This window comes from Lycium barbarum, chromosome 3 (genome assembly GCF_019175385.1).
Source record: "Lycium barbarum isolate Lr01 chromosome 3, ASM1917538v2, whole genome shotgun sequence".
Taxonomy (NCBI): Eukaryota; Viridiplantae; Streptophyta; class Magnoliopsida; order Solanales; family Solanaceae; genus Lycium; species Lycium barbarum.
In genome coordinates this window covers 15,045,831-15,070,415 of record NC_083339.1, presented here as the reverse complement: position 1 = coordinate 15,070,415, position 24,585 = coordinate 15,045,831, and the positions used below count along the sequence as shown (strand labels likewise).

The 24,585-nt window shown below is 35.2% G+C and overlaps 1 protein-coding gene and 1 non-coding gene across 6 annotated transcripts; both read left to right on the top strand.

Annotated features, from left to right (window-relative positions):
* The first annotated feature begins 6,440 nt into the window (after positions 1-6,440).
* On the top strand, positions 6,441-6,514 carry TRNAV-CAC (transfer RNA valine (anticodon CAC)). Its single transcript has one exon. It is a non-coding gene; the product is annotated as a tRNA-Val (tRNA).
* Positions 6,515-6,573: 59 nt separating this feature from the next.
* LOC132630490 (PRA1 family protein A1-like) lies at positions 6,574-14,547 on the top strand. 5 transcript variants are annotated; one of them, XM_060346062.1, is made up of 8 exons: positions 6,574-6,897; positions 8,357-8,397; positions 8,500-8,578; positions 10,974-11,060; positions 11,137-11,225; positions 11,350-11,421; positions 11,514-11,639; positions 14,222-14,547. In XM_060346062.1, the coding sequence occupies exons 1-7, from the start codon at positions 6,740-6,742 to the stop codon at positions 11,615-11,617; spliced, it is 630 nt and encodes a 209-aa protein (XP_060202045.1). In that variant the 5' UTR covers positions 6,574-6,739; the 3' UTR covers positions 11,618-11,639; positions 14,222-14,547. The 5 variants fall into 5 exon arrangements, with proteins under 5 accessions (XP_060202045.1, XP_060202046.1, XP_060202044.1 ...); XM_060346063.1 differs by having other exon boundaries at positions 14,196-14,547; XM_060346061.1 differs by having other exon boundaries at positions 11,514-11,657.
* The last annotated feature ends 10,038 nt before the right edge of the window (positions 14,548-24,585 follow it).

Sequence of the window (24,585 nt, the reverse complement as noted above, 5' to 3'; positions counted from 1 at the left end):
TAGTCTATGAAACCTCTAACATGAGTCTGAACATAAAAAAATACTTGGTGGGACAAATCCCCAGCATACCTTTAGATTCAAAATCAAATAAAAAAGGACAATATCTAAACCCCGGATGAGATGGGGCTTACCAATAAGGTGGTACGTGCAGATCCTAATGAGCAGAGGTGTCGTCCTGTAAATTAGTACCTGTATCGTGAAATGCAGGCCCCCAAGGCAATAAAAGGGGACGTCAGTACTTTGAATGTATTGGCATGTGAACACATGAGAGAAATAAGCAGGCACATAATATATAGATATGAAACTGAAACTGAATATGAATGTTGAAACTGAATACTGAAACTGATCATGAACATGAATACTGAAAACATGAAATAATCTGTAACTGAGATGAAAACATGATAATAACTGTAATACCGACACAAACCACTACGGGCAGGAACGTGGAGTCTGATCTCTGCCCGATCAGCTAAGCCATCTTGTACCTTGCCGATGAATAAGACGTGAACATGACATGAATGGATCCAAAATCCCTCAATGGGGAAAACATGAAGGAATCGTCCTAACTGGGCGAAACGATCCTTATCCTATGTTGCCATACGTAGTTTCGTGCTATTTGAGCCTTCTCGATATTAATACAACTCCCGAACATGAAAGGTAACTAAAGACATGATTTTTTATTCTTAACATGAACATGGATACATGAAAACATGACAACAAATACATACATACATACATACATATAAGATTTTCATGGAAATAAGCATAATATCTCACATCTTGTGTTATAGAACCCATGGGATGCAAATTATGGGTTTTTCATAGATTACGGACTGAGTCTCAATCACAAAAACAGTAATTTAAGACTAATCAATGGAATTATAACTGACAATATAATATATCATAGTTCAAGTGTCTAGGGTTTATCATGAGTATACCTAGAATCCTAAACCTAGTGTGTATAAAAATGGAATACTGAAACATGGGGAAGAACAAGTATGTTCCCACACGTGGATAGCGTCTATATACCTGGTAATGTTCCAATTTGCAACAAAAATCTGATCTTGGAAGGAGAATCCTAACCCTATGTTAAGAGCATGAGATTTTACTTAAGGTTCAAGGGAAATTAATGGAATTCACTTAGGATAGTGTTAAGAGGCTTACCTTGATGCTTGGAGAAGTTGAGAGGAGAGGGTTTTCGTGTTAGGGCTTGAGAGGAATGGAAATAATGAAATAAAACTGAATTCCCGTTCTTTTAATGTTTCAGTCGCGGCACCGTTACGGACCGTAACCCTTATTACGGTCCGTAACACTGGACTGCAACATGGGCTAAAATTCCAGTGAACAACTTAGTTTGGAGGTCAGGTTACAGTCACCTGTTACGGGTCGTAACACGTGTTACGGTCCGTAACGATGAACCGTCCTTTGGTCCAAAAGTTACGAGAAGGTAATTTTCTAAGCATGTCTGTTACGGTATGAGAGACGGGCCGTAACACATGTTACGGGCCGTCCCTTGGAGCGAAACACATGATTTTCTAAACTAAAACATATTTTCGATTCCAACACTCTCTTTCTTGGGTTTCTAACCTCCTGAGTCATGGATATGGTTTAGTACGGATATTACGAGGTGTTACAGAATAAACCCTTCAAAACTGATTTTCCTAATTTCCTAAAAATTAGGTTGCGACTCTTTTAAAACAAAGTCCGAAAGAGCACCAACGATTTCGAAGTAGTTTTTCCAAGTGCTAACCCCGCCCGCGAAAACGCGAACCATCACAATTGTCACTTAGTAAAAAGAATTGCACATAATCTCAGTCAAATTAAACTGTTTGACTCTTTAAATTCGAACGTGACTGATAAATAATGTAAATATGTAGTCAAGGAATATTTTGTAAATCTTATATTTTAGGTTAGTATATTTTGTAGCCTAATATATCGTTGTAACTATGGTATATTTACCAACTCCATCAATGAGATTAATCACGGAATTAATCTCTTTCATGGTATCAGATACTAGGGTTTCTCTTCTTCATCTTCCGCTGCCCTAGTTTCCTTCTTCCTCTTCTGTTTTTCCGTCCACTTTCTTGCCTTCCATCAATGGCAGACACCAAGTTCCACCCTGCTTTGGCTGTCTCCAACATCAAGAATCACATTCCTATCATTCTTGAGATGGAAACGGATCATTATTCATCTTGGGCAGAATTATTCAAGCTTCATGCCCGGTCTCACCGTGTCCTTTTCCACATTCTGCCTACCGGAAAGGAGAAGGCTCCTTCCACCGACGAAGAAAAGGAGTTGTGGTCCACCTTGGATGCCACGATACTTCAATGGGTGTATGCCACCATCTCCACTGACTTATTGCATACGATCATCGAAGAAGATCTCTCGGCAAAGGAGGCCTGGGATCGCCTCCGTAATCTTTTTCAAGACAACAAAAACTCCCGTGACGTTGCATTGGAACATGACTTCTCTCATGTCAAGTTGCGGTTTTCCAAACGCTTCGGCGTATTGTCATTGACTCAAGACCCTGGCCGATCAACTCAAGAGCGTGGGGGCTCCGGTGACCGACAACCGCCTCGTTCTTCAACTGGTGGCTGGCCTCACCGAGGCGTACAATAATGTGGGCACCTATATCCGGCAAAGTAAGCCCTTTCCACCATTCTCTGAAGCTCGGTCGAGTCTGTGCCTTGAGGAAAAGGCGTTGGCTGACATGCATGATGACTCGCCGACGGCTATGGTGGCTGCTTCCCAACGTGAGTTTGATGACTCTACTCCTCTGGAAAATTCGGGTCGTTCCCACCATCATCGGGGCAAAAATAACCACAAAAATACCGGCGGTGGCCGTGGTTCTGGCGGCGGCAGTTTCAACCGTCACCATGGCGGTCGTACCTCGGGCGACAGGCAGCAGGTCCCGGTGCAGCAGCAGTGGCAGCATCCTTCTTCACCATGGCCATGGGGATGGATGCCTCAATGGGCTCCCCCTTGCCCGTATCCCACCACACAGTGGGCTCGGCCACAGCAGCAGTGGCAGCACCCTTCTTCTGGCCCAAGGACGATGGCCCAACCAGGGATTTTGGGCTCACGACCACAGCAGCAGGCCCAACAACGCAGTGGACTCCGACTGATATTGAATCAGCCATGCACACGATGACGTTGAGCCAGCCCGACCCCAATTGGTATATGGATACCGGCGCCACATCCCATATGACATCCACGAAAGGTACTCTCTCGTCTTATTTTAATTTGAGCAGTCATAATACTGGCATTGTTGTTGGTAATGGTAATTCAATTCCAATTCGAGGTTGTGGTCATGCTAAATTGCCTCCCCGAACCCTCCATTATTTTTAAACAGCATGCCATGCTCATTCGAACCCCAAAATTATGCAAATAAATTGCAATAGAGGTAGTCATTTTACATTATATTTATCACCAATGTTCCACTTGTAGTATAATTTCGATCATCAAACTCATTTGTCATACTATTAAATAGTCAAATTTAGAGGTAATTAAAACTTAATTTACGTGTGCAATTAATAACTCGTATTAACTATTAAGTTTAGAAGGGTTATTTAGGTATTCTGCAAATCCGCTTTCTATTCAAATTCAAATTGGCAAACATGTAAAATAAATCAAATTAAATATAGAACGAATTTTATTAATTTTGATTTTAAAACTATTTCGTCCCTCTACCTAAAGAAATATGGTTTTATTTCAAAAGAATGAAAGATACAAAAGAAAACTACATAATATCGAGTCCATTTTAAGTACTCGTTTGTATAAGCTCGGGCTGAGCCCGGGCCAATTATTGTAAAATTTATCTGTCTTTATTTGAAGTTGCATTAACGAGTTATTCCATTAGAAATTTAGTTTTTGCTTATGTTATCTTACTTGCACTATTTATATGATTATTCAGTACTTTGAAAATTGCTTTAGACGAAGCGTTAATGATTACATATATCAGTATATGTAAGTCGAACCCAAATCATATGTATTCCCTTTATTCGATAAATATTAAAGTAAATCAGTTATATTATTTCATATATTCAAATTTAAGTTCAAAGGTTTTTGCTTTAACAAAATTTGCTTTGTCACTTTATTTTTCATTTTTATACATTACTCATCAAGCAGTGCAGTGGACTCGGGGACAAAACCTTTTTTATACAATAATTTGGAACATTTTTTATTGAGACAGAGGGACTATAATTTACAGTTTTTATACTTTTTAAAGTATTCAATAATGATATAAACTATTTGTGTTTATTTCTTAATTTAAAACTTAATCCTACCTTAAGTGAAATCTTTGTTAATTACTTATATTTGTCAGCATGTACGACACAAAATTAAATGAGAAATTAAAAAAATATTTTTAATCTGATGAATAAAATTTAAAATAGCAAATGATAAATGGTACAAAATATCAATAAATAATAAATAACATTATAAGAATAATATTTTAACTCAATAATTAAGCCTGTTTTATGATAGAATTTGAATGACATAATAAATTATTAGATATGTATAGTAAATTCTTAAAGAAAAATATAGTTTAAAAGCAAATTTAATATAGTAATATTTCCACATAAAAGACTCAATATGCATGAGTGTGCTTTGTGGGGGCCACAACCTTTTCCATGATATCATCACTTTTAGCATTGATAAAAGTCTTTAAAATTCTTAAAATTTACAAAAATGTGTGAGGATTTGCCAAGTAAATAAAACTTATATTAGGGGGTAAATAGAGACAAAAAATTCATGTGAGGACTAGAAAATTTGAGATACTCTCTTATATACGGTAGTAATATATAAGGAGTTAGAAATTTAGGGTTGCTGTCCTTTAATGGAAATGAGCTTGGGCTTTTAAAACTTGTGGTACCATTGATATTTTTGAAACCCTATTTTCTTTTTAAAAATATTATTTTAAAAGTTATATCAGAGCTTATTTTACGTCATATTGAGCTCTGATACCACCTTTTTTGGGAAAAATTTCAGAAATATACAATTTGGTCACTTACATTGCAAAAAAATAGCCCAAAGCTTACATTGCAAAACTTTAGCCCAAAAACACTTTTATACAGTCTTATAACCTTACATATAAAAGACAGGTACATTATGTATATTGGTGTTTGAAAGTATATAATGTGTAGTTATATACACTAAAAATATAATAAGACAATACTATGCACGAAAATACGCACTTATACACAATTATACAATATTGTATAATGTGTAGGTATATACATTATACTTAGACAATACTATACACGAAAATACCCACTTATACACAATTATACAATATTATATAATGTGTAGATATATACACTAAAAATATATTTATACAATATTATGCACGAAATATGCACTTATACACAATTATACAATATTGTATCATGTGTAGATATATACACTAAAATATGCTTATACAAGATTATACACGAAAATATGCATTTATACATAATCATACAATATTGTATAAGTGGGTATAAACATGGATCTAGGCTGTTTTTGAATAAAATTGGACTTTACAAGACAAAATACATTATGTATATATGTGTATAAAAATGTATAATAGTGTATTAAGTTGTATGCAGTCAATTAGTTAGACCTAGTATTTAGGAGTTGATTTTTATTTTATTTGTTATGCAGTTGATGAAACCTAAAATATAGGACAATTGTTATTTATTTTTCAATTAAGGTTTTAACCTTTAGATACATATTCTTTTATCAGTCAATTAAAATACGCTTTCATCTTTTTTCCCCTGCTTGCTATTTCCTTTCTTCTGTTTTGAGAAAATGATGAAAAAATGGATCTGCCTTCATCTTTTTCAGACTGTTGCTGCAGAGTTAAAGGGCAAAATCATCCTTGTTTTCCCTTTTGCAGCACTTTTGGGGGGCCTCTAAAATAGTTATTAGTTATGATATATGAAAGTAATACATATGGAATGATAAGAAGTGGTTTTAGGTTTTACGTGAGAGAGAGAGAGGGGGGGGGGGGGGGGGGTCATTTTTTGTAAGATTTAAACATATATATATTAATTTTTGTAGCATTGTTACCATAATTAACATACATCGTATTTATCTTCTTCTTTTTTTTTTGTATGTTTTAATAAATAAATCTATATTTATTATAAACCTCTAACAATTATATTGTGTTTCTTATTATATTATCTTAGTTTGGACAAGTTTAATATAATTTCTACCAAGAGTCACCTACAATGCACTCATTACACACGACGTAGTCAAATCAAAAGTTTCAATTTCCCTGCATTTACACACCATGTATTTCCATTTTAATATTTTTCCTGCTGTCTTCTCTTTCCTTTTGGTTTCCTAAAATGGAGAAAGAATTATCCATCAAAATTAGAAAAAACACACCACAAGTTTATCAATAGTCTTGTTTGCATTCCACTTTCATAATGAATTGGCCAAACTTAAACGTCAAGGTCTGGGTGGTGTAGTCGGTTATCACGCTAGTCTCACACACTAGAGGTCCCCGGTTCGAACCCGGGCTCAGACACACACATCATTTTTTTTTATGTTTTCCATATACTCCCCTAATAATTAAACACACACGTCTCTTTTTATTGGCCTCTCCTTCAAGTAGTCGTTTACTGGCTTTGTCATCCGAATCCATTTCATTTGGCCATTACACATTCCAAAAATCACACAGATCCTCCTCGAAATTGATCAAAAAGTCTCTTGACAGGATTTGTGGTGAATCAATCAAATCAAAAGGCAAAAAATGGATTGGGGGACGGTGACGACAGAGGATCTGATGGAGGCTCTACGGGAAGTAGACTGGTCATCTCCGCCACGTCCTCTATCTGAATTCTTCTCTCGATTCACTTTCCCCAGATCTTCCTCAAAATGGAACAGTCGATTAAAATGCAATCTTTACTAGTAAGTTTTTAATCAATTGAATTCACTGATTAGCGTTTCATGAGTGCATTATTTGCTTGCAGTTTTTTTTTTTTCCATCAATTGAATACGCTAATTAGTGTTTGATAAGTAGATTAATTGCTTGCTAATTTTTCCCTAGCTTCACGTTATTCTATCAATTGAATTCACAAACGATTAAGAAACGCTCTATCAATCAATTTTCAAGTTTTACAATTGCCTGTACTTTTCAGGCTATTGTATGAGCGGATTAGCATTTCAGTTGTTTCTCGCTAAAACTTCCGACGTGTTAGTGTTATGGTTTTTGCACTAATTTGCAGTTGATAAGTAGATTAATTGCTAATGAATTCACGGATTAGGGTTTGGTAAATTATTGGGAGCTAGCTTTACTAGTAAGCTTCTACTTTCTCTCTCTCTGTGTGGATTCGTTCATGCACTCTTTAAACGTTTAATTTTCGAGTCAATTGAATGAGCAAATTAGCGTTTCGACTATGATGCAGCTAAAATTTTCCGAGGTGATTTGATTTCTTAGATCAATCGAGGTGCATTAATCAGCGATTGATAAGTAGATTAATTGCTAAATTTTTACTAGTAAGCTTCTCCCTTTCTCTCTCCTAATTCGTTCGTGCACTCAAAACCGTTACTTTTTCAGTCAATTGAATGAGCGGATCAGTGTTTCAATTAATTTCTAGCTAAAATTTTCCGAGGTGTTTTGATTTCTTAATCAATCGAATTCACTGATTAGCGTTTAATGAGTAGATTAACTGCTAATTTTTTCCAATCTTCGAATTTTTATACCAATTGAATGCCTGAATTAGTGTATTGGGAGCTCGCTTTTCTTTTGGCTGAAAATGAGTTGTGTTCACGGATTAGCTTTTCATAAATAGATTACTTCCTTGCTAAAAATATTTGGAGATGTTTAAGTTTTCAATCAATTGAACGAGCTCTTATAATTTGTTTATCAATTGAATTTACGAATTTGTGCTTGATACACTATTAATAGTTAGTGTTTTCAGACGAAGTGAACATTGTTCTGATATGTAAATTACTTCTAAATTAAGTTTTCCTAGAGGTTCGAAGTTTTTAAGCAATTGAACGCATGGATTAATGTTTGTTCAGTAGATTAGTTGCTGGTAAAATACTCCCAGGTTTTTTAATTTTTTAATTAAATTGAATGCACGAATCAGTGTTGGATAAGTATTCTGATTGCTAGGATTTGTAGATGGAGAAGTACTTTTAAGAAGCTACAATTTCATGTGTGTTGACATCAGAATCGGCAATTTTACTTGATGAAAGTTCTTTTTAAGAGGTGGTATAATTTGGTAAAGAACAAAACCTGGAATTGAAAACTAGATGAATTATAAAAATTATTAAGTACTTAATGGTGTTATATGGTTTCAAACTTGTGGAGAAATTTTACTAATTCTGGTTCTTTGGACTTCTGTTTTTTAAATGGTTGCAGCTACCGGACAAATTACTTCATTATGATTGTGGCTATTCTTGGTAAGAAGCAAATAATCATTTATTACTCGGTAGAGATATGATGTTTACATCAGGCATTCTCTTTGGACTTACGGATATCTTCATGTGCATTTTGTATTGTAGCACTGGGGTTTCTTAGGAGGCCACTTGCTATTGTTGCTGCTCTTTTGACAACTCTTAGTATTGCTTTTCTGAACGACAGGTATTTTACTAATTGACTGTTATATCCATGCTTAAAAGCTTGTTGCATAATCTGACTAGATGTTTGACATTTTCCCAGCAGAAAATGTTTCTTATCATATCAAGATTTGATTAGATATTCCATTTCTGCTTCTGCATACTATGCTAAGGTCTTCGGCTAAATATTTTATAAACAATATCATGCTCGCTTACGTTGTATAATAGTTGAAGACATTGAGAGTAACTTTTTTTGTTCACTTGGATATGTTTTTGATTGATGCATAGAATTGCGTAGCCTATTAGATGACACGGTGTTCTGCTTGATGTGAACTAATGTGTTTTTCCTTCGCCTTGGATTCTTATTCGAAATACTTTTGAGTTTTGACTGCTATTAGATTTTCTCTTAGTCTTGAGATTTTGCTTATAGACAAAAAATTACATGATAATTAGGTTAACTGTACTTCTTCTTTTTTTGGGATAAGTCTTTGCATTATCAGCTTCAAAAACAAAATAATTGGTTGGGTTAATGAAATATATTAGAAAACTGATGGTTCCTCAATGTTTCAATCTGTACAAGTAGAACGTGAGAGAAGATCTCACATAGTAAGATGGAGGAATTTGTCTATCAAAACCGCACTATTATATCGTAGTAATCTGTGTATACATTAAGCACTATTTAACTTTTTCAACAGTTGAGAGAATTATTTTCAATTGTATGGTCCACATCTATTTTCTGGTACTAAATCAGTTTCTATGAAATTGGTATATAAGGAACATTTAATTCTTAGTTGGGGATTTTTAGAGATAGTTGTCTAGGCGTCTTTTTTTCTGGATAAAGTTACTCATTAAGACAAAAAAAGAAAAAGAGGATATTTGTCTACACTCTAACCCATCACAAAAAAAAAATAAAAAAATTGTCTACACTCTGGTTGTAGTTGTAGATGCCTTGCTTGGACTCCCATTTAGGTTCCCCTTTTCCTTTGCAACGACTAGGTTACCAGGTCTATATAAATTATTGTCTGTGTAAAGAGAAGTGCTTGGTCCAAGTCCCTCAACATTTATGGTGGTTAAGTGAATATGCAGTTTAGAAGTTATAAGTCTTTTTGCTCATGCAAAAGAAAAAAATGGGATGTGTCATCTTGGGTGGGATAAGACCCTGTTCTTCTCTTTCTTTCTTCCTTTTGTTTATATTTCTGCAGTCATGTCTTTTAAGATTGACTTGAACTAACTTATTAAAAAAATAATATGATTTGCTTGATCTAAACCTGATGCTTTTCCAGAGTTTATACTTTGGGATTCTCTATAACCTTTTTGAGTTTTTCTTCAATTCCTTGAAGGGTTGGGCATAATGTTTTTAGCATAGAGTTATTTCTTGGGGACTTATGAGCACTGAAACTCAAATGCAGAGATGCTTAAAAAATATATGAGCTTCAAGGATAAGGAACTAACATGTCCCTTACCCTTGAGAAACCTACCCTTCAGATGGAAAGAAAAGTGAGTAACCATTTGGATTTTCTTGGAACCATCTGCTTTTACCTGGATGCTTTATAGGAAAGTATTTTTCCTTTTTCTGTTTCTGTTTGATAATTTTTGAATAGGTTTCCTTTTAGCTTCAACCAGAATGAATGTCCTTAATGTAGAGTGATGTTAACTTTCTGGTGATGGGTCAATACTTCTAAAGAATAACTGTTTTCAGCATCAAGCGGTTCACTTATTTATGTTGGATACAGCTTATCTGTTAGCGTAGAAAAGCATGAGAAACATAAGGGGTTGGTTGGTTCATTCTATTGGGACAATTAATCCCTGCATAAAATCCCACATAAGATAATACAATGTTTGGTTGGCCGCATAAGGAAAAATAATAGTCGCACAAGTAATGCAATGTTTGATTGGCAGTGTTAAACTATACCAACATTAAGTTATGTGTGAATCTATGTACTTTTTATGTGGGATAGAATGTGGTATAAGAATATGTATATTAACAAGCGCAGATTAAACATTTTAAAGTCAAAAGTGCCCTTTTAAGTAAGTAATTCATGTATAGCAATATTACAACAAGAATAATAACAACTACAACAAGGGCAGATTAAACAATTTAAAGGCAAAAGTGCCCTTTTAACTAAGTAATTCATGTATAGCAATATTACAACAAGAATAATGACAACTACCCCTTAGTTCCAAACAAGTTGATGTCGGCTATAGGGATCATCACTTACGGTGTTTCCCATTTAATCCTTGTATAACCCTGTCTTCATTATTTATATCAGCGCATAATACTCCCTTCATTATTAATCATGGCATAAACAATCCTGTGCATTATAATCTCCACATAACTTACATGTGAATCAAAGGCCCCCTATCCTCATTTACATCTTATTACTGCATCTTTTTCTTGTTGTTAATATTTGTTCCACCAGTTTCGCAGGCACTTTTAGTGAAAAGGTGACAAGAACTGTCAGGCAGTTTTCTCCTCATTTAGCTGCAAAAATGAGGCCTCCACTCACGTGAGTCTGCATGAATTTTGAATTTAAAAGTAAGCCAGATGCAGTACTGATGCTGAAATATGTTGACCATTTTCAGGCCAGTCATTCGAGGGCGTCCATCTGCTAAACGAGCAATTTTCATTTGTGGAAGGCCTCGTTGGGTGTTTGTCTTGGTATTCTCTCTAGGTATTGGAAGCGTTAAGCACTTTTATCAATTCATTATTTCTTTCTCTCTGTGCTTTTTCTTTCCTATTGAAACTCCAGTAGTTTTGAGATGAAATGGTGTTGTGTCCCTTTCTATGTTTTGCAGCGAGTTTCTTCCTTTGGTTTGTTTCCTGTGGCCTCTTAACTGTCTCGTGGGCATTGCTTATAGGGCTTCTTTGTAAGTGCTGTCTTCCTTCTTGTGAAATGTGTTATTCCAAATTCTATGTTTCAGCATGAATAATGACTTTCTCTTTGTCTTCTCTCTCTCAGCTACTATTCTTCATGCAAGCTTTAGGACGCCTAATCTGAAGGCTCGCCTTAACACATTCCGTGAGGAATTTCGAGCTGTCTGGCGCAACTATAGTGAGCTGTAGCTTCCGCGGAATTTCATTTCGTGTCAGTTACTATCCTGAGGTCTTCCATTATGTTTATTCATTCTTCTTTATGCGTGTATGGGCTGTTTGTTTTGTTTTCCTAGTGTCTGTAAATTAACATGGTCTATTCATGCCTGAAATATTTTTACTGTTCCTTACTAGTACAATTTTCTGTCCTTCAATGAGTTATTAAGTTTGTATTTCCCTTTGCTAAACTAAAGAACAATTCTTGTCGAGTTGTTAGTTTCCAAAACCTCTCTCCAATTTGAAACAAGAAAATATTTAATCTGATGGCCAGATGAGGGTTGATCGGATCACTCATTACTTCTGGCAAGGAAATGCTATGCCTCACTGTTCACTTCTCTCATGCACTTGCATATCCTTGGTTGGATAAGTATCAAAGAAACTATGTTGTCAAACCTGCCCTTGTTCTTGTCAAACCTTGATGTGCGGTCGGCTCAACTGGGGCATTAGAAAAGGTGAGGATCGTGTAAAAGTTTTTAGAGGCTGGATCTACAGGCTATAGAAAGTGCACTTTGAGGAAAGTTGTATTTTTTTTATTTTTTTTTAAAGACTGACTGCATCTGTGGTATTGAAATTGTATTATGAAGAAAATATTCAGATGAAAGTTATCGTGAGAAACTACACGCTAAGTTTGTCTCTGGCAAAAATGTTGTAACATATTTTAAGAGAAGCTTGTCCAAGAGATGCTAGGAGCTAAAGCAAACAAAGTTGAATATGCTTGGTTAGTTGTTCTGAATCACAGAAAATATGAACAAAATGAAAACTTCTCTTCATTAAATTTTGGCTTAATACATAGTTTACCACTTGAGCTAATAGCCAAATCCCTTTACACACCTTTCCTCGACGGAAATCTTTTGCACACCAAATGTTTCACAGAGTGTGTCTAATACAAACCACTTTTGCTCAACTGGCATGTGCGGCAAACACCAACAAAAGAGCACGTGAAAGGCTTAATTAAGTCTTTACTTGCTCATATCAATGGTCGATATCTGGAGTTAACAAAGGCCAAACCTATTTTGACTCCACAAGGGTTAAAATACCCATTTTACTCCTTTGCTTAAACCCATCTTCATTGCCATTGCTGACCATGGAGCAAGTTTTCCAACACCTCTTCAAAACATTAAATTTATATATCCTAACACAAAAAATATAGTAAGATGAGAAGAGCTCGCCGGTTGTATGAAAAATGGCACTGAAATGCAAGAAATAGAGGGGAAAAAAAACCTTCCACAAACGGGGTTGATAGAAGAAAATGCAAGAAACAGAGGAAAGAAAGTGGGAGGAAATAAGCACCCATTTGCTGAATTTGTGATTTCAAACAAAAGAGAAGTTCGAGCTTAATTTTACAAGGTTCTTGTTGTAGTAATCATGAGGTTTTGCATTGGGATTGCAGTGGAATCTGTTAGGGGTAAAGTGAATAAGTTCAGCTTGGTGCTTCATAGTAGAGAAAGGGAGAAGAAGTAAATTGGTGTGAATTGTCAAAAGGAGAGGAGATTTAATTAGAATACAGTACGAGTGTCGAGCTGCAAAAAATCTACGTGAAATCGTACTTGACATGCGCGTGTTTACACCGCATATTGTTTTAGTAGATTTGTGCAAAAGTGGTGTGTATTAGACACACTTTGTGAAACGTTTAGTGTGTAAAAGGTTCTCCGTGAAGGAGAGGGGTGAAAGGAATTTGGTTACAAGCTTCGGGGGTAAACTATGTATGAAGCCTTATGTTTCAAGCATGATGAGTCACTATATCAGTTTATGTAGACTGATATATCTTTTATTTTATCGTCATGGTATTTTATCAGTCGGCTCTAATATATATTTATTGGCTTCATGTCGTCGTTATGGCTGTGCTATCCCTAAGCAGGTACTCCCTCCGTCCCAATTTATGTGATATAGTTTGACTAGGCACGGAGTTTAAAAAAGAAATAAAGGAAGACTTTTGAAACTTGTGATCTAAAACAAGACATAGATATTTGTGAGGCTGTACATCATTCATTAAGGGTAAAAGGGGAAGTTTTAAGTTAGATTATTTCTAAATATAGAAATGTAGCATTCTTTTTGGGACAGACTAAAAAGGAAAGTGTATCACATAACATTTTGTTTCCTGGACCTTTCTGTTAAGTGTTCCTCTTTCTATTGTGGAAACAGCATCATATATGTTCTCAGTCTACTTCAGTTCCTCCAAAGATTAATTAATATGGTCTTCAGCATCTTTTAATTTTTATTTTTCCCTTTTAGTGGTGATAACAATTCCCGGTCATTGGATAGTTTCTGGTGTCTCTCGTTCATTTACCAAGCAGTCTTATGAAAAAACAGTTATTAAATCAGGGCTAGGTCAAAGCAGAGAAGCATGAAACTATTAGCTCCAGATTTACCTTTCTCATTCTATAATTTTACCAGTAATCTTATGCAGTTTAGCTTTATAAAACTCTCATTATATACTGCAGTTGTCTTCTAAGCTTAGAAGCATAAAAGCTAATAGCTCCCAGATAGCTTTGTACTAATTTTTTGTGGACTTGTATTTTTGTTGACTGCTATGTTGGACTTGTGGTGACAGCCTCTTTGCTATTTGTATAGGAGCAGCAGTTGTGGAAGCTTGCTATATTGCGCTGAGCTTTAATATAGTGTGGATGGTGCAATTTATAGGTTTCTTTGACGTGGCAGCTTTCTGTACTATATCTGCAGATCAGCCACGGGTTGTAAATTTCCTTGAATTCTTACCGTATTGTATGGTACTGACTTCTACAATTCATGTACGTTTAAAATAACATTTGGATTTAGGTGCACAGTAGGTATTTCCTAGAAAGTTGGGGTCTGTATTAGAAGTCCATTCTTAATGTTCTTTTAGAAACTCCTTGCTACTCTTACTGTTCAAGACTGCAGTAAAGCTGTGTTCAGTTTAAAGTTTTTGTCTAATCTACTATAAATATTCCCGGGAGTGTCCCTATTCTGAAGGATCCTTTTCAAATTGCCTTGTGGATTAACGAGGCTTCTTTTGTGAATGAATCCGCTCTCGCCTTTCCGTATTAAAGTTGAAAAAGACACATGTATATGAGATAAGATTAATTGTTATTTTGTTGACTTGAGAGGAAATTCTCTCCCGGGTTTGCTCCTTTTTTGTGGTATCGTTCTCTTCAACTTGCACAATCCTATTCGATTTTCCAAGGAGGATTCTGGTGATAAGCACAAAAATATTCTATTATGTTGAATAGCTGGCTTCAATTAATTAGGACATTGATTCTCTTTGTGTTGCAGCAAGCTGCAAGAAACTACCCATGTACTTGCTTAGAAAAGTTGAAAAACGTATTCGAGGAGTTGTCTGTTCAGACATGGGCCTTAATAAAGAACCTTTGGTTTAAGAGAAGAAAGTTCTTTTTTATTTTTTGTTTCCATGTTCCAAATTAATGTATAGATTATAGAGTGCATTCCACTTATTTAGCATGTGGGCATCAAATGGTTTTCCAGAAAAGTTGGTATTACTCGGACTTTGATTCGTGGCAACGGTGACACAAATTAAAGACAAGTTGGATTTCCCACAGTTTCGTGAAGCCTTCAGGCGAACTTCTCTTCATTTGGCTTGCCATTTTGGAACTGTCAAAACTGGAATTGGCTGGCTAAACTTTCAAGTGCATATGAATATGATATAGGTTCATTTTTGCAAATGTAGAAAGATCTACTGACCTCGAATTCAGCTGCCTGAACTTTCAATTGCATATGAAATAGGTTCATTTTTTCGAATGTAGAAAATTAGATTTAATAACCTTGCAGAAGTCAGCTCGACATGAAGAACAATATGAAAGACAGCTTTGTATTTCCAAATCTCCTATGTACTTTGTCATGTTTAAATTAATAAATAAATTATAAGAGAAGAATATTGAGGCAGAAGAAAGTAGTACTAAAGTACAGGTTGAAATTCTTTCCAAGTAGGTGCACACCATGTGCAGAGAATTCACTCGCTAACGTGAACTTTGAAAAGTGTCCATGCATTTGGCTGGCTAACCATGCAAAAGGGAGATGCTCTCTAGCTTTTCCTTACTATCTTCTTACCAATTATTTCCACTATATGACTTTGCTGTTAACAGATTGTGTCCATCCAGAATAATATCGAACACACAATCACTCTTAATCTTGCGAACTATGCACAGAGTATTAAATAATCACATGTAAGTTGTAACCTCTCTAGCATGCTTACTAATCATGTGGGAAGTTTAATATAAGGCTTTCTTTAAACCATACTTTGGGGAGGGGATCTTTGAACCTTGTTTGAGCTCCTCTTCCCCTTTCAGTTGTGTAAGCCTTCCACCTCTCTCTTAGCTTTGCATCTTTTCCATTCGGTCCAAGAACTAAGAGCGGTCGAAGTCCTGTCTCAGGGAATAATCATGTGTCTGTTAATAGTCGCGATTGTTGTCATAGTCAACAAGGTTGAAACTTCCAGGAAAAAACTTCGAATTGGGAGGGCGATCCTCCCGGTGAACTGACCGTACCCCAAACCGACTCAGGTGAACAAGTAGAGTATACTAGGGCGCTTGAGAGATACCTAATCGATAACGAACCTGAATGGCTTTTTTAGGGCCAATTCCATCTATTTTGGTTGAGGCATATATATATATATATATATATATATATATATATATATATAGAGAGAGAGAGAGAGAGAGAGAGAGAGAGAGAATTTAAGTTTTATGTACCGAGCCATATATGCTCGTGCGATGCACGGGCCGAACATGTTTATTCATTTTAATTAGCCTGTCTTTAAGGTTTGTATTTTGTAAATAATTTTTAAAAATTTATCATAATCATGACAATGAAAGTTGTTCATCAATGTGAAAAGGAAAATTAGTAAGAAGGTGAGGGAAAATTAATATTTTGATTTTAGATTTTTTCTTTTAAATTGTTTAATATCTTATATGTATACTGACAAGTTGATATCCATCTTAATCAATTAACTGTTCAGATCCAAACATAAGAACCATTGTTGTATATATTGGTTTTTTTAAAAGCAAAACTAATACAATATTTTTATTAAATTAATTAAAAATATGAGGAAATAAATGTGTCGGATAATTAAAATTGAAATGCATACGTCTATGGAATAAATATTAAGTATTATGACATATTAGAAATGCAATATGTTATATCGCAAATCACCAAATTTTAATTCCGAAATGAAAATATAAACTAATACATTTTATAAATGTAAATAAACTATAATCAGAGAATGCAAAAGAAAGTAAGATAAGTAAAGTATTGACAAAGAGTTTTCCTTCTTTCTTAATACTTTAAACGTGAAAAGAGAACGAACAATAGCAATGCAAATTTGTACCAAAAGTTATACAAATTGCACACTTTAACCAACTACTTTTTTATTCACTTAGACATTTGTCATAGTCTCTCTCCAATAGACTATTTTCAAGAATATTGATTAAAAAGGATTAATTTTATTTTGGTTTTATAAATGAACAAGTAATTTGGACACACACATATTATATTTTTCAAGAACGCGAAAAGTCAAGAGTGAACAAGTAAAAGTGCACGGAGGAAATAAATGTGTCGGAGAATTAAAATTGAAATGCATTCGTCTATGGAATAAATATTAAGTACTATGACATATTAGAAATGTCCACGTGGGATTAAAAAATAGTTGGATAAAGTGTACAAGTTATATAGCTTATGGTACAAGCATTCATTGCGTGTACAATTTGTTAACTTTTGGTACAAGTTTGGGCAGTTGTGTTCGTACCCCCAAGCCACTTATGAGCCGTGTTCATCCCCTCCAAGTCGCTTATTAAATATTAAGTACTATGACACATGTCTACGTTAGTATGGACGAAGGGAGTACTTCATTTTTATTAATTTTTAAAGAACGTGAAAAGTCAAGTATAGTAACGTGGCCAAGTAATATGAGACGGAAGGAGTACCTCATTTATTAATTCTTAAATAGCGTGAAAAGTCAAAATGAACAAGTAAAAGTGCACAGAAGAAATAAATATGTGTTGGAGAATTAAAATAGAAGTGCACACGTGTATATATGAGAAAAGAATAAATATTCAGTACTATGACATATATCCACGTGGGATTTATTAATTCTCAAATAATGTGAAAAGTCAAACGTGAACAAATTAAAGTGCATGGAGGAAATAAATTTGTGTAGGAGAATTAAAATTGAACTGCATATGTCTATACATGAAAAGAGAATAAATATTCAGCTAGAACACGAAAAGTCAAAAGTGAACTAACAAGCAAAGTGCACGGAAGAAATAAATATGTTAAGAATGTAAAAAGTCAAAAGTGAACAAGTAAAAGTGCATGGAGGAAATAAATTTATGCAGGCGAATTAAAATTGAACTGCATATGTCTATACATGAGAAGAGAATAAATATTCAGCTAGAACATGAAAAGTTTAAAGTGAACAAGTAAAAGTGCACGGAGGAAATAAATATATCAGAGAATTAAATTTGAAGTGCATACGTCTATATATGAGAATGGAATAAATATTAAGTATTATGACATATGTGTACGTGGAATATAAAAATAATTGAATAAAGTGTACAAGTTATATAGCTTTTGGTACTTTTTCTATAAGAATGTAAAAAGCCAAAAGTGAACAAGTAAAAGTGCATGGAGGAAATAAATTTGTGTAGGAAAATTAAAATTGAACTACATATGTCTATACATGAGAAGAGAATAAATATTCAGTTAAAACACGAAAAGTCAAAAGTGAACAAGTAAAAAAAGTGCACGGAGGAAATAAATATGTCGGAGAATTAAATTTGAAGTGCATATGTCTATACATGAGAAGGGAATAAATATGAAGTATTATGACATATGTCTATATGGGATATAAAAATAATTGAATAAAATGTACAAGTTATATAACTTTTGATACAAATATTCACTGCGGGTACAATTTGAAAAGTAGTGGGTACAAGGAGGGACTGGTGTGTTCGTCCCTCCTTGGCACTTATTAGATATAGAAATATATAATTTAAGTTATATGTACCGAAATTACTTTTCGGTCGAATTCGATAAAATTTAGCGTATTTGGTTTTATCTTTATTTATTTATTGTCAGTTAGGCAATTAAGGTATGCCGGGAGCCTTGTCCTGGTAAACAGTTTAGCAGTTAGACTCATGTCAAAGGTTTCATAGACTAGACTAGATCAGTTATGTCATGTCAGATGTTCAGAGTCGTATAGCCAATATTGGCTCAGCATTTATTATATTTTCAGACTATTTCTGCATCATGATATAAATAGTATTTTCAGTATTTCCCATGTTTTATTCAGACTATTCATGTTTTAACTTATATTCCGCATCAGTTCATGGCCCATGTTGATTCAGCAAGTCATGTGATTCTCTCGGTCACATGCAACAAGGCACCGTGTTACGCTCAGGCCATGATTCGAGGCATGACAAAAACATCTTTACCATAATTTTGGCATTTCCGGACAGCTTTCTCTCTATTCCCACATGTTTTTTTATTTTTTATTTCGGCGTCATATGCTACATGCTTTTGAGTAGTAATAAAATATTACACAGTCCTGTTTTTTATTTATTTATCATCATTACACATTTTCATTTTAATATTTTTCCTGCTGTCTTCTCTTTCCTTTTTGTTTCCAAAAATAGAGAAAGAATTATCCATCAAAATTAGAAAAACACGCAACAAGTTTAATTCATGACAAACATGAGTAGTTCCCTTTACATTCCATGTTCATAAAAATAAAAAAATAAAGAGTCAAACAACCAACTGCTCAAACAGTGGAATAATGCCCCAACTCATCCTAACTCCAAAAAATTGAGGTGGAATAATGCCCAACACCTATTTGAAAATCAAAGTATGGTGAGCCAGCAATGCCTAGAGGGAAAAGAGATGGGATCGGCTATTGTAACGTACCAAATAGTGGAATCCTGCAAGTTTTGGGGCTCTTCCTCAAACTCGTGGTGGGATTAATTGGGGCTTTTCATCAAACTCATTCAAGTTTCCAAAATCCTCCCGAACATTTTCCCCAAATAATGTATGATCAGCAGCACCCTCCATCATAACTAACTCCTCATAATTGGCCGCAAGTAGTTGCTCAATCTCGGAGTCTTCAAGGTCGGGTCCAAGGTCACGTTCTAACTCGTCGATATTCGCTAAATTACCGCCACTAGTAATATCATTAACGCTGCCGTTACCGCTAACGCCGGGAGTGAAAGGAACAGCTAAGGGAAAAGCAAAAGGAATGGCAAAGGGACCAATGGGACAAGCAACCGGACCGAAAGGACCAGCGACGGGAAAGAACGAAACAACAACGGGAGCTATGGGAACGACGGGACCACTAGCGATGGGAGAAATGGGAGGATCCAGCAGCCGAGTGAATCGATCATAAACATCAGCATTATGATCACCATATTCTACCGTGTGAGCCTACGTATTGCCTTAGTTCATCTTGGTTATAGAACCCTTCAATGTTGAGTAGGACATGTCGAGTTTTTCCAGTGAGTTCCTCCACGTATGTTAAAGACACATTCCACATGCTTGGTTCTCCTACTGCTCCCATGGTGATAGAGAAATATTACTCCGTAGATATTTTAGTCAGTTGAGAGTTAATATTAATACTATGTATAAGGAGCCTGAAATTTAGGGTTTTTGTCTTTTAATGAAAATGAGCTTGGGTTTTTTAAACTTGTGGTGCCATTGATATTTTTGAAACCCTATTTTCCTTTTAAAAAGGCTTAAGTCATAGACAGACCTTCAAACTTGTCCATAAATTTCACTTAAACCCCTCAACTGAGGGTCGTACCATATGAACCCTTCAAGACATCTTTTAATGTCACTTGGACACGTCGGGCCAGCTTGGCACAACACGTGGACTTCATGATTTATGGACGCGTGAGCTAGTTAAAAATGCTGACCTGAACTAAAACTAACGGTCAAACGGACCCTTCCAACAGTAATATTTGCCCCACCCATTTTATATATATCTTCCTCTTCCCCAATTCATTATATTGAACCCTAATTACACCAAAATCATTATTGCTCCAAAATTATTAATTTTCAGTCAAATTAATTGCTTTGTCACTAATGTTTTTCTACTCTATCTCTCTCGTTTACTTTTAATCTTGCTTCAACAATGGCTAACACTTTAAGAATCGAGTTTTGCCGATGTGGGCGTATTTGTGAATTGAAAATTTCATGGAGTCCAAATAATTCCATAAGGAGATTTTTTTCGTGCCCAATTGATGAGGTAAGCGTATACTACTTCTGGGTTATTTCATTACTTAATTCTTCCTCGTAATTGATTCAAAAAGCTTCTTCTTTTTATTCTTTAAAGGCTAGAGGTGGATGTAATTACTTCAATTGGTACGAACCAAGGCATCCCGAACAAGCAAATAAAGTCGTTTATGGGTTGTTGAAGAGGGTTAAAGCTTTTGAGGAAAAAAGGCTCGTGCAAGACGAAATAGGAAGATGTTGGTGTTTGGTCTAGCGTTGTTGTTTGCAATTTGGTTCCAATTTTCAAATTGTACTTGATGAAGTTTAGTTTTAGTAATTCTAGTAGGTTAAATTGCACTGCATTTTACTGTTTTAGGTAGTGTATTTGATTGTTTTAGGTAGTATATTATGTTATAGGTTAATCTCACAAAGTTGGCCAATTTTTGTGGTTTTGTGTAATTGTATATGGCCACACTTTTATGAATCGAATGAATATATATTGGTTAAAATGCATTGTATTTGACATTGTTATGTGTATTTTTTGGTTCAATATTGTGGGCAAAGTATAAAGTACTAAAATTTGGATACTAACACAAATCAAAACCATACTTCATTAATAAACGGAAATAAAACAAACCAAACCAAACATCATTTTTCATAAATAGAAATAGACGACCTAATCAATATCTATGATCTCCATCTTCTCCACTTTAGTAACAATGAAGTGGAGGCGATCCTCAAGATCATAAACTTGAAAACGCAACTCAATCCTTTCCCTTAGGCCTTTTGCATCAACAAACTCTTTCCATCGTTGTTGAGGCGCGCCTTTCGGCTGATCTTGTAATTCATGAAGAAAGCGCCATTGCCGTATAAAACAACGATTTCTTTGTCAACTTGTGAAAGAACATTCATAGTTGGAAGAATCTGTACAAACAATTAGTATTAGAAGAAATAACAAAACAATAGAAAACCAAAAATAAGAAATAAAGACTTACGAAATCATTGTTTTCTATATAGGATTTGGTCAATGTTTTCTCAAACCAAGCAATAGTGTAATCTTGGATAGGTGGCATTTTGTTTAAGAAACAATGAGTTGAATTCCTTTGTGATGGAGTGAATTCGTTTGTGACTATGTGATGGAATAAAATGGAAGACTATAGGGATTTATATAGGTGATAATACAGCCATCCAACCACTCTATTTAATTCATTCAACTCATCTCTTTAATTCATACAACCATTCAACTCATCTATTTAATTCATACAACCATTCAACCACTCTACTTAATTCATTCAACCATTCTCCTTCCCCACCCAACTACCACAAATATACAATCATGTACCATTCAAGTAGAAGACATTATGTCACGACCCAACCCCGTAGGCCGTGACTGGCGCCCTAGTTGGGCACCCTGACGTACTTATTCAATCGAATCACACACAAATAGCATATACGGCCATAAATACTATATGCCGTCTCAAACTATATCAAACTGTTCAAACACACCTCAACGCAACCGTATGCGGATATATATATATATATATATATATATATATATATATATATATATATATATATATATATATATATATATATATATATATATATATGTCAAAAAGCCGGCAAGGCTATCAAATGTATCAAAAGCCGACAAGGCTATCAAATGGCACAACGGCCCAAAACATATACAGAATGCACGCCGACAAGGCTGCCATAACGAGTGGGATCATACAAACACACCTGTACAGAAGTAGGCACACACACCCACAAATACATCTACAAACCTCTAAACAGACCAACAGAAACATATGGCGGGACAGGGCCCCGCCGTACCCCTGAGCAAATATATACATACACAACGAACAAAATGTATACCAAAATATATGCTCTGAAATGAGAAGAGAACTCCAAATAGCAGAAGAGGGTGTCCTAGACGGGTGGATTACCAAACTGTGCGTCTGTACATGCGGGCATGAAACGCAGCCCCCGAAGAGAGGGGGTCAGTACGAAATATGTACTGAATATGCAAAGCAGAAGATACAGAAAACAAATCTGAGACAGAAACAAAATAGAAGTACCGAATATAAGTACAAATCCAATCATATCAAAATGTTTAGTTTCAAAATATGTAAGTCATGCATAGGGTACAGAAGAATATGGTCGCCCGCCTGTCGATGGCGCCATAACACAGCATAACACCAGAAAGGTTTCAAATCTCTGAATCCCCGTCGCATATCATAACAAAGCATAACGCCGTACACACCACAACACCATACACAGCATAACACCAAATATAAGTGGAACCCGACCCTCTTTGGCGAGTAGCTCGGTGAACCATAAACACAGCATAACTCCGGAGTATATCAAAGTGCGCACGACAACAGAACCGGCCCGGGACTCGGCGAAGGGATAACAGAATGCACGAGTAGAGTCGTGAGTAGTCATATGCATAAAATCATTATCATGAATTCAAACATAAGTAAAGTGATCATAATTGAAAATCGAAATAATAGACATAACAATTTCTTTCAAAAGTTCTCCAAATTACATAAGGGAAAGTCGCGGGACCCACGGAAGGGTATTGACCCGAGTCGAGCCCGCCTATGGAAAACATACTCATCATGAGCCATGCAAACTCATACGAAAATATCAAAGCAATCCGAGTCTTTATGTGAAAGATATGTCATTCAAAATTTACGAAATTCTTTAAAGTGAAACATTTCCATACAAAGTTTGGAAGGCGATTATTTCAAATACATGAAAGTTCATATTTCATCAAACCATACATAAGAGTGCCAAGAATTATATAAGGATCATATCATGCTCGGATTTCGAATTTGGAATTCCCTTAAGGCTCTAATCTAGCCTATGTAAAACTAAGGCATGCCAAAAGAAGGAAGGTTGCTTTACATACCTCGTACGCACTCCAAGCTAGCCAATCTAAAGTTAATCCCAAACTATGCCTCGGGCTCCCCAAGGTCTACAAATATGCCAACGAATATCCAATATTAACCATAGGCACTTAAGCAATTATTTATTCCAACTAACTCTAAATTCTACAGAAAATTCGGCAGCATTTCCCCTGAAAATAGGTCAACCCGAGAATTTAACTCGCTAAAAATCAACAACAACAACCACAACAACCAACCTAGCAACTCCAATAACCAATCCGAAGGGCAATATTACATTAATAACTTTCTTTCACAACATTCATAATATTCAATTCAGCGGCTTACATTCAAGCCACAATATCGCTCATACATTCAATTATTAACCCGAATCCTTACCAACAATATTCAAGAGCATTCTAAACAATTCACAATTTTTTTTTTCAACAATCCAATAATTTTCTCCAAATTGGACCGAAAACAGTCCCCTAGCCGAGAGCAGCCCCTTTTTTTTTCACATTTCTCATTTTCAATTTATGATTTGTATTGACAATTCACAACATAACGATATTATTTTCATAAATATAAAAATTACGTCAAGCGCGCAACAAGCATCAAATCAACCCACACAATCTCAACATCAATCTTGAGTCATTAAAATGCTCATTTCCGACTAGAATTCATAACGACGACAACTAAAACGCTAAGCGATATTAATGCGGTCTTCGGCATATTATATGACCCACATTCGTCCACACTACACATATACATATGTTGATGGTCCTCATAAATAAAGATTACATTAAGTGCACCAAATTCTCCAAATCAGTCCGCACATTTACCATATAAATTTTGGGACATTAA

What these genes read in the sequence shown, in the direction of transcription:
- LOC132630490 (XM_060346062.1), top strand. Translation starts at nt 6,740, where the DNA reads ATGGATTGGGGGACGGTGACGACAGAGGATCTGATGGAGGCTCTACGG. An exon ending in TTAAAATGCAATCTTTACTA is followed by an intron (nt 6,898 to 8,356) that starts GTAAGTTTTTAA and finishes AAATGGTTGCAG; the next exon opens with CTACCGGACAAATTACTTCA. An exon ending in TATGATTGTGGCTATTCTTG is followed by an intron (nt 8,398 to 8,499) that starts GTAAGAAGCAAA and finishes TTTGTATTGTAG; the next exon opens with CACTGGGGTTTCTTAGGAGG.